General features: G+C 41.9%; 1 protein-coding gene across 1 annotated transcript in view; it reads left to right on the top strand.

The window, feature by feature from the left end:
- Positions 1-7,267: 7,267 nt before the first annotated feature.
- Positions 7,268-11,118, top strand: part of LOC134618535 (metabotropic glutamate receptor 7-like) — a 72,246-nt gene continuing 68,395 nt past the window's right edge. The window contains exon 1 of the mRNA XM_063463977.1: positions 7,268-8,744. Coding sequence (XP_063320047.1) covers positions 8,241-8,744 — 504 coding nt within the window. The 5' untranslated portion in view covers positions 7,268-8,240. The remainder of the gene's footprint in view (positions 8,745-11,118) is intronic.

Raw genomic sequence — 11,118 nt, 5'->3', positions numbered from 1 at the left:
TTGGCCCATTTAGAAGCACTGCTGTTTAACACTTGTGCACTTCTGAGCTGAAAGAGGAGAAGGGAGAGAGAGAGGGCTTGTAGGTGTCGAGATTGGAAGTGGAGGTCTCCTTTGTGTCACATCACAAGTGCAGTGCTACAATTTATATGGAACCACAGTCTGCACTTTGCAAAATGCCTTGTACTGCTGGACATTTACCTTGGGGACAGAAATCAATTCAAAACAAGAACAAGCCATTTTTGAATAAAAATGGTAATCGTAGATCAAAACAGTTCAGCCGCACATTGTTTTGAGAAAATGTCCCGATTTTTATCACTGTATATGTTTTATCTCTTCTTTTTTTTCCAGCGCTCTTCACAGTTGTTATGAAGCAACAACTGTGAGTAATGGTAAGGTGATCAATATGTAAAGTGATCTGGTGTGACTCACCGTTTAAGTGAGAGGGGCAAGAAAATATTGACATTTTTCTAATTAGAATTTATCAGTAGTTATTAGTTTTCAGTTACTCACCAGCCGACTCGGGGTTATTCGCTAAAAAGGCTGATAATATGTTCATTCACAGATATTAGGGAGGTAATCATTATATAGACCCTCATTAAAGGAATAATTCAACATCTTACACTTAATTGCTTTCTTGCTGGGAGTGAGGGGAGAAGATCAATGTTAAACATTGATGCTTAATTCTGAAAACTAAATTAAAGCTTTTTCTCATACCCATCATTTTGTGTTCCTTTGAACAGTCATACAGCAAAAAATCCTGATATTAATCGAGTGCAGTCTGAAACTGGAGATATTTTACCACAGACCTTAAGCCTTGGGTGTTTTTTTTTTTTTTTTTTTAATCTCTGGTACTTATATCGAGTAGATTAAGCAATACGTTAAAATCACATGGCTCATAAACACTGTTTGTGAGCACACATACTCACAAACAGTGATTGTCGTATAATTGTGCTCAAAAGTGTTTTAGAGGCAGGCATGAGTGGACAGATGTGGCTGTGGTATTCTTGTGGGAGGCTGTTAGCTAAAGCCCTTCTGTTTCTGGAAAATCCAAAAACTTTCAGAATATCTATCAGCTTGTGGCGTCTTTTCTTCAGCCATGTTCGCAAATGTCTGTTTTCTCTCCAGGTAAGCGCTCTTTGTGAGATCCTCTGCCTTCTCATGCTGGGATGTCACAAAAAGAACAAACTAAGTGTTTGTAGCTGGAGGGTTTTAAATGTTCAGATCACCATTCTGTGCATGAGCGTCCTTATTCCAGTCAGAGTTACGAAGTATTTGGAGAATTACACAATTCAACAAATCAACAAATAAAGATGCAATTGAAGTGAGACTTTAAGCTTTAATTAATTAAATTAAACACTAATTAATTTAAAAACTACATTAACTGTTTAGCAATTACAGCCATCACTTTTTCTGAGGCTCAGAAGTAATTGGACATATTAACATAATTTTCAATTTAAGCATTGTTTTTCATACTTGGATGAAAATCTTCCACAGTGCTGTGCTAAGCCTTTACTGTAGCCACTGTCAGCTGCTGCTTGTTTGTGGGTCTCTCTGGATTCAGTTTTGTCTTCAGTTATTAAAAAGCATGTTCATTTGGGTTGTGATCAGAGGAGTGACTTGGCCATTGAGGATATCCTATTTCTATGCCTTGAAAAACTCTTTGTTTGCTTTTGCAGTTTGCTTTTGCAGTTTGCTTTGAGTCATTATCAATCTATCCATCCAGTTTTGCAGCATTTACCTGAATCTGAGCAGGGATTCTTGCCCTGCACACTTCAGAGTTCTGATCCTGCTGCTTCTCTGAGCAGTCACATCATCAATAAACACCAGTGAACTGCTTGCATTTGCAGTCATACACACCCATGCCATAACATTACCTCCACCGTGTTTGACAGATGATGTGGCATACTGTGGATCATCTGTTTCTCTCCTTCTCCATATTTTTCTCTTCCCATCATTCTGGTACAGGTTAATCTTGGTTTTCTCTATATATTCTTTTCAGAACTGTACAGACTCTTTTAGATGTTTTTGAGCATAACCAGTTGTTTGCACCTTAGTGTAAACCCTTTCGCTTAATTGTAGACCTTGATAATGATGATCTGACCTCCTCATGTGTTTACTTAACATGGCTAAATGTGATGAGAGGTTTGTTTTCTTAAGTAAAGAAAGAATTCTGAAAGAATTTAGTTTGTTGATTTTGCCACGTAATGTTTTTCATAGGTCTGTTTTCGTTTTTCAACCTAAAGATGCTAAAGACGGGCCCCTTCACTTGTATTGATGCCCAGAAAGCTTGGAGTGGACTGCAAAACCTTTATTCACTTAATTTGTCATGGAATGACAAGGGAACCGACCTCACTTTGCAATGAAAATGCTGGATAATCAATTGTTCATTAACTTTTGAACCTCTGAAAATAAGGGACTGTGTATAAAATGTCTATAATTCCTAAACGGTTAATGAAGTACTTGTGTTAAACTTCTTGAATTAAAGCTGAAAGTCAATCATATCTTGAGAGTTTGATGTGAAATCCACTGTGGTGGTATATAAAATGTGCCATTGCCCAAATACTGGACCTAAATGTTGTTTTACTGTGTTTCTTTTAGTCTTTGGATTAATAAAAACTCACAAGTGACAAATTAATTCTTCATCTGTAACCTTAGGCAAATGCATTAAAGAAATAGCTGCACTATGATAAATCTAAAATCCAGATGTTCTTACCATGATGTCTCTGTGATATTAACCAAATTTAAAGAGTTTCATTTTCATCAATGTGGTTGCCCAGCAACTATACAGCAACAACAAGACTTTACTAAGCATCGTCCTGACTTTATTATCAACACTAGTGTTTAGAACGCATGTCATCTGTCCGCATCATTTGTTTGCAGCAACAAAGCGAAAACCCAGTCTTAATTATGCCAGATCTTAGCGATGCATTCATGTGAATACCCATGTGACTACCGTGGTTGCCTTGCAGTATTAGTTGCTAGGGTGCATTAATAACAGCCTGCTGTTCTCTTGCTGATTTTTCACTTCTGATTTGCAGTAACTGTTGATAATAGAAATAGAAAAGGCACTTTCACTGATACTGAAAGAAGAAAACAGCTATAGTCAGCACAAGAACACACTGACAGTCTAGCAGTACAAGTTTGATAGCCTAACCAGAAAAAGCACTCAACTTGGAGTGTAGTGAGTCAGGCGCCCCGCTTTGAGAAGAAAGTGGAAGGTAAAAGTGGAAAGACCTCAGCAACACAAAGAAAGGCACAAAATTAATCAAACCTGATACGATTCTCCACTGAAAAGGTCAGTACATAGCGGTATAACCATTGATGGTTTTTGGAGAGCTTCACCTGCTTTCACTGATTTGGTTGATGGGAAAACCAATCAGTGGTACAAACCAATCTTTGGATTGTGTCCAGCAAGAACTGCAACAGCTTCTCAGCAGGTTTAAATAAATCGCTTCTACGGAATCGAAACCTCTCTGTCAACTCCTCATCAAGTGCGCTGTATGTCCATCGCCAATAAGTATACATCATCTAAAATCCTGCAAGCTGTACAGTCGATATCTGGAGCTTGCTATTGTCTTTAGTGTTACAAGCTGTGTAGTCTGAGTAGCAACTATAGGAAAACAAACTAGATTTTGACTTTAAGCCTGGCTATATCATGTTTCCACTGACTTTATTTTAACCCCTGTTTGTGTCTTTACCCTATAGGCTTTTTGTTTGTTGGGGGGTTTTGTTATTTTTGGACTAACCCAGCCTAAATTTTCTCCTCTACTTTTAATCTTTATCCTTTGGTAAGATGAGATAAACAAATGCTGGCTGTAGCTTTTTATATTCTTTCACAGGCCTGTCGTATCATCCCCATAAAACAGAAACACAGATGAAGAGGGGCTGTAATGACTCACTGACCGAGACTGAGGATAAAATCTCCTCTTTCACAAGGCCACGTAAAAACACTTGAGATGAAAAGAAAAAAAAGAAAAATGTCACAGAGCTGCTCAAAACATTGGCTAATTAACGGACGTATGGCAATAGGCATTTGTTATCACAATCACATTTGTGGCTAAAGTCCTCCTGGCTAACTAACACAGCTGCACCCACTTACCATGTGAGTCCAGTGGAGCATGAAGTTAGCCATCAAAACAAAGGCCCAGTTACCCACTAATAGGGTCTCTGGAAAATTCCTGGCCTCTGTGGGTGGAAGGTCAGCACCTTTGGATTCATTATTGTCACATATAACACCTTTAGTCATTATCACAACCATGCTGGCTCACAATAAGGAGTAGACACTTGTCTTATATAAGAAAAACAGCTATAGTTTACGTTAATATTATACTGGGTTTCCATTTTCTCACTTTATATTTTTGCCAATGTGCACTTATAATGTAAGCAAACTCAAACACAAAAAAACCAGCTGTCACCAAGCTGCCCACTGCAGTTATGTATTCCAGTGGTCACTTGTGCATTATCTGTCCATCTTTCACATTTCAGAGTGTGAATGGGTACTGAGCTCACAGCAGCAGCTTTACAGAGACATAATTAGAAGGGAGAGGGTATGACAGATGGATTACAATCGTAATTGAGAGTGTGGAGAGTCTATCGTCCTAGCTGCACTGCACCTGCTTTGTCTTTGGCATAAACAGCAGAAGAGGTAAGAATTTGTCTTCTCGTGCAGCACGCCTGTAGAATTACAACATGTTTTTTTTTTGTCTCCTTACAGGCACTATTTCTGGTTACAGTGGTACAGAAAAGCTTGGATAGCCCTGATTTTATTATTCCAAAGCAGATGGTACAAAATGAGACAAGGGGGCCCAGCAGCTCAGTGACCTTCATGTTGCTAATCTAACAATGCCCCTACATTGATCTAACATTAACACCTCACCCCTCGCAGAATATGCATGACTCCAAACAGGCTGGTGGCCTGTGTGCTTTCGAACAAATCACCTCGACGTGCAATTACCTCCTGCTCTGGAGTTATTTCTTTCCTGTGGATACCGTCGCCCTTTCATTCGAGTCTGGGAATTAAACAGGTTTCCAGGTTAATTAATTTGACAGACAGAGCCCATTGTGCCTAGTGTCTGCCCAAAAAGAAACCTTATTGCCTCTTGTCCTGGATGTTGACTTTTTATTGTTCTTGGATTCGTCGTTCTTTAGAGGAGCACACAGTGCCAGCCCCTGTAATTGACTTGAAAAAGACCGTATCGAGCAGACAAGTTATTGAATGCTTGAAACAAAAGCTCTGGCTTTTTCAAAGGAGACTATAATTTATCTGGCAGGATGCCTGTTAAATATTGTGCGCCCCTGCCATGTGAAAACTATGACTCTATTTGGTTTTTTGGTCAGCTGTGTATTAAACATAAACCTCTCATTCCTCTTTCTTGTTGCTTCCTACTTCATCCCATGATGAAAGTGAAATGGAATTTGTTTGAGTGCGCAGACACGTGACTCTGTGTCTGTATAAAAGCGAGGAAGGGGAGAGAAAGAAAGGATCCAAACCAAAGTGTAATCTCAGTCTAAATCACACAGCCTCCCCGGGGAAAAGGCCCCTCTTCCTGGGGTTAGTCAGTGAATTAAATCACGGTGAGGGCCCCATTTTTCAAAAGTAACCTTTCCATTGACAGTGTAAGTGGGAGTCTCACCGCCGAGTCCGAGCCGGGGAATTAGTGTCGTGCGTTGCGACACCAGTCTCTCCGGGTGTCATTTGTAAAGGCTGTTGCTGCATTTTTCCAGTCCTGCCTTCCTGTCTGTCTCAGTGTGCTCACTGTGGAGGTGGCCATCTGCCTCCCTCCCCTCTCACATCCCTGGTTTCTCTCCTCAGCAGTCTGTTCCCTGCAGTTCCCACACAGTTTCCTTAAATGTATTTTTAGTGCATCTCATGAATTTTGGCCCCAGTGTACAGTATGTACACCCAAAACCACATTGGACATGCACGATTTGCCTGTTGAAAGATATTCATGTACTCAGCGTGGCTAATGAAGATAAATACACTACATGGCCGGATTAGGCTCGAATTAATCTCAACTTAATTAATTAGAAATTTGTCCATCCAAGCCTGTAATGTCAATAGGACATGTTTCAATTAGAACTACATCGCCTTTTCTAATCTTTTAATTGAACAGAAACTAATGGAATGAACACGTTCATAAAATGGGATTCCATGCCTCATAATCATTTTCACAATAAAGCAACTCTCTGAGGCTGCTTATTATTCAATGATAAACCAACTTAAGGGACTTATCCTGTAATCCACTTCCTGTTTCCTGTTTCCCAGAGTGCCACTGCACTTTGCTTTTCCACCAACAATGTGGATGCTGTTGCTGCATGTGTGTTGGCTGGCTCACGAGTGGTCAGTTTCTAAGGTTACTTGAAAATGAAGGCTTATGCATGAATTATGTATTAACAGAGTGCTCAGCGGGCACCTCTTCTCTCGCTCCCCTTCTCTCCGCGTAACCCACTGAACATGTACTCATTAGCAGAGACTACAATGATTATTGTTGTTATTTTGAATGTGCGATTTACTTTGAATGCCAAGCAGAAACTACCTTTTTAATTAATGCCTCAAATTGCCAAGTGAGTCCCTGGCTAATGCATGCCCACAAAAGCAAATTATCATAATCTGCTTGTTTGTAAAAGTACCATCTGTGCAATTAAATAGTTTGGTGATAATAGAGTTTTGTTAGGAAGATGTGAGGCCTCCGTGCTCCTAAAGGTGTGGGCAATTCTCACCAGTCTGTGGACCAGTATGTTTAGCCAGGATGATGTTGATGATGTGCGTGTGTGGTGGTGGTGGTGGTGATGGTGGTGTGGGGGGTGTGGGGGGGGTGTGATATGCGTGTATTTGTGGGGGCAGGAGGGTTGCACAGGATGAATCAGGAGTCTTCTGAAGAAGGGTTGCCTTGGAGACCAGCCTGGACCCCTCCAAACGTGTCTGCTATGCTCTCTCTCCCTCCCGTACCTCCCTCTCTGCTCCGTTTTAAAGGTGCATCAGTAATGAATCCAAAACTATTTCAGGAAAGCCACTTTTTAGTCGGCGGGTGAAGCCCTTCATACCTGCAGCTCTTCTGTGTTTTCATAATGCCACAGATCTCTGTTTCATGCCTGCCACCGTCAACATCAAAAGAAAAGAGGGGGGGAAAACACTTTTGTGTCTATGTGTGTGTGTGTGTGTGTGTGTGTGTTTCAGGGGGATAACGGAGGGAGGGGAAGTAGGGAGACAGAGATTATAATGCTGAGATGCAGCCACTGAAAGGCACTCAGAGGAACAATTGTCTTATTATTCAAGTCTGTAAGTGCATTTGTTTGCCTTGTTTACCTTCTCTTCTGTCTGAAGATAGCGAGCGCTAACTTCCTGGAAACCTTTCCACAAAGTGATGCTAATCTTTTTTCTCCTTTTCCTTTTTCTTTTTTGCTGCCAGCTGAATGACGTCTCGCGTCGAAAGGGGGCTGAAAACTCGGGCGCACACAGTGAATCCCTTGCTGTGACTCATTCATTTTGTATAAAGGCGACCGGTTGCGGAGACTGAGAAAGAGCCGGGGATTTAATTAGCTGGTTTTTCTTAGTCCACTGCTTAATGAACGCACGTTTGCGTTCACACTAACCGGTTTTTTCCTTTTTCTTTTAACCCACCCCCCCTCATTCCCTCCCTCCCTCCGTCATTCCCTCCCCTCCTTTGGAGACTGTGGAGATGATATGCACCCCTGGGAGACAAACACCACAGCCGAGCGAGCCATTCCTGCGCTCCCGTGGAGTTGTTCTGGGGAAGGAGAATGTCACCCACTTCTGCCGGTCCTAAGAAGTATTGATTTAAAGCGATAATTCCTACTACACGATACTTAAATTCCGGGCTTTGGGTTGTGAAGATATGCCAGTTCCTCGCAGCGGTTTCATTGTGTTTCTATTCGCTCTTTGGATTTAGCATAAATGGACAAAATTAGGCCAGATAATTTGCTGCGGGTTTTCGTCTCCTTTCAGTGATATTCTCTCTAACTAATGGATGTAGCCTCCCTTCCTGAGAGCGCTAAATTTCCGTTAGGGGCTTCACTATTCAACAAGCTTAACCGCTCACTCCTGGCTGTAAAACGATGGGCGCAGTTCGCCTGAGTCTTCTGCTGCCCCTTGGTTCCTCAGCCCAGCTTGTTGAATCTCCTCCCTGGTGACAAGAATGGGTTCGTTTTAGCAAACTTCTTAGCCTCTTCTGGTCTCATCATCGGCGGATCGCAGGCTTCTTCCTTCCTAAAAGTTGATCATGGCTTGTCCCGGTGTACGCGTGAAGCTGAGCTTTATATGGAGGGTGTTTTGGCTTATGAGGACTGTGATAGATTTCGCGCTGCCTCAGGAGACTTATGCACCCCATTCGATACGGACTGAGGGACACCTGACCCTCGGCGGACTCTTCCCGGTGCATGCCAGAGGAATCGATGGTGCGCCGTGCGGGGACCTCAAAAAAGAGAACGGCATCCAGCGGCTTGAGGCCATGATGTACGCTTTGGACCAAATTAACCAGGACGAGCAACTCTTACCCAACATCACCTTAGGCGCACGGGTGCTGGACACTTGTTCGAGAGATACTTATGCGCTGGAGCAATCGTTAACTTTCGTGCAAGCGCTGATCACGAAGGACACCTCCGACGTGCGGTGCACTAACGGGGACCCACCGGTGTTTGTCAAGCCTGAAAAAGTGGTGGGAGTCATCGGAGCCTCGGCGAGTTCAGTATCGATTATGGTTGCCAACATCCTACGCCTCTTTCAGGCAAGTCTGAGCGTGTGCACTAGTTTTGTGGCTTTAAGATAATCGCATTTTTTTCCCACTATTGCAGCAGAAGTTTGTTGAATTTGGAGGTAATAATTCGCTGTAGAGAGGGGTAAACACACTTTTTTGTCGCCCAAAAGCAGCTTGAAAGGACAGCAAAAGTGAAACAGCTGAAAACTGTGTCTGAGAAAGGACACCAAAAAAAAAAGAGAGAAAGAGAGAGCATCCATCATGAGCAAGAATCTATTTTCAGATGGTGGTATTGGATTCGATGTGTTCTCACTGATGCCTCTCTCCATCTTAAAACATGGGGCACAAAAGGAAGGTGAAGTGAGTTTGGGTGGTTTTTCAATCCACTAGACTGTGTGGATGAGACAGCTGAGAGTGCTGTTGCTTGTCCCCGGTGGTGCTGAAAGAACAGCTCCCGTCTGTTCCAGTCTCACTCCGGAGTCTGGATGAGTGGGCACTGACAGCCTGACACAATCACACCCAAACTCAACAACCCCCTCCTGAGAATAAAAGGCCTGTTTCATATGATTGCACATGATTATATGAACCTCTTGTACGTCAGACTGCAGGCGGTTTTATGAATTGTTTTGAACCTGAAAGCATTGAGTTATGCTTGAGTTTCCTTTAGCTTTTACCTACGGGGGAAGGGGGGGGGGCTTCCCTTCTGCAAAATAAGCTTGTTTCCATCGCTTCGCAGCCTGATTGAGCTCGATGGCTGCAAGTAAATGAAAGGAATTCACAAGACTAATTTCCAAATGGCATAGCTTGAGCATATAGGAAAACGTCTCTATTTCTGTTGGCTGAGAGTCAACTGATGGTGTTGGCCCACTGCTGGTGCTGCAGTGAAATGGGAAATGCAGCAAGGCACCAGTACAGAAAGATTAATTATTTAAAACACATCTCCATAGCAAAGTATTTAATTACTCGAAAAAACATGTGCATGCTTTTGCATAATTCTGTACAGTTTTTCCTGTGCCAGTTTAAAGTGGCGTTTAAACTGGGGAGGAGCTGCATGCAGTGTTGGTGCTAATGATTTGTGGTTGCAGATTGTAACTCAGAGTCTTGTCAGTCATTGTTTTTGTTCCAGCTCAGTTCGACAAATTGTGTAAGTAGCTGGTTAATTGCATCTGTAAGACCGTCAGAGTACTTAACAAGCTTTTAACCCCCACCCCCGCCCAGTCGTCTTCCCTTTCTACTCTACAGACACTTACACATGCCACACATTTGTGTGTGTGTGTATATATATATATATATATATATATATATATATATGTATATATATATATATATATATTCATTTTTTATATCCAGGGTTTGTGGTTCCTTTTGCCGGACTGATCGTCCCCACCACAACACCACAATCTTCAGCCTAGCTTTAGTTCCTGTTCTCTCTTCGTAGGCTCACTTAATAAATTAAATTTTTATTATTACAAGATCTTCAAAACCCTGCAGTTATGCTTTGAAGCATAACTGCACTTGTTATTTTGTTGCACGGCGCGTGGGTTGCAAGAGTTCCTCAGTTTTGTGCAAGCTCTGTAACATGAAAACCTATGCATTTGTGAAACTGAGAGGGTTTAAAGGGAAGCCAGATTAGTCCCTAATTCTCTTTATTCTCTCCTCCTCACACCAGGTGTACCAACACGTCTGCAAGTGTCAAGCTGTCAGAGTGTAGGCGTGGTGTTGCTGAAGCTCAGGTGTTGTAATCAAGCTTGTGGATTGACAGCAGTTGTCATGCAGACCCATCCATCACTTTGCATTTGTTCTCATTTCCTCAAAGTGCTGAAAGAAAGGTATATTTCTTCGGCGCACTTAAATCCAAATACCTTGAGAAGTTAGATTCAGTCCTCATTTAAACCTTTTTGCCTCTGAGCACACTTATGTTTTCAGTGGAACCAGAAGCAATGGTATTATTGATAACAAATTAAATTTGAGGCCACATGATACAGTATAATCAATACATACCCACTTACTTGCATTAGTCACACTGTGTTTGTTTGGTAGGTGGCAGCAACTTTAAGTTTCTGAGGCTGCTTTGAAATAAAATCTATATACTACTCAGTGAGTCTTGTGAAAAACATCAAATGCCTGAGAAACCCCCATTCAGATATAATTAAACCAGCAAATTGAGGGGGGGGTGTCATATCAAAAAGATCAGACCTCAGTCAGACGGACTCTCTACAAAGTGTTCAGTTTCTTCTCTTAGTCAATTTCAATTAGACCTCATTATTGGTTGAGCTCCATAATCAAGAAATCCTAGTGTGATCTTTATGCTTCAAGACTGTGAATAGTGACAGCCGATTCCCCGCATTGTTCTCAGTGAAAATCATCAGGTCATTTTGTATCTCACTCCTGCGATAAATGAATC

The sequence above is a fragment of the Pelmatolapia mariae genome, linkage group LG20 (assembly GCF_036321145.2).
Source record: "Pelmatolapia mariae isolate MD_Pm_ZW linkage group LG20, Pm_UMD_F_2, whole genome shotgun sequence".
NCBI lineage: Eukaryota > Metazoa > Chordata > Actinopteri > Cichliformes > Cichlidae > Pelmatolapia > Pelmatolapia mariae.
The sequence above is the reverse complement of the archived record's forward strand: the minus strand, read 5'-3'. Positions and strand labels throughout refer to the sequence as shown.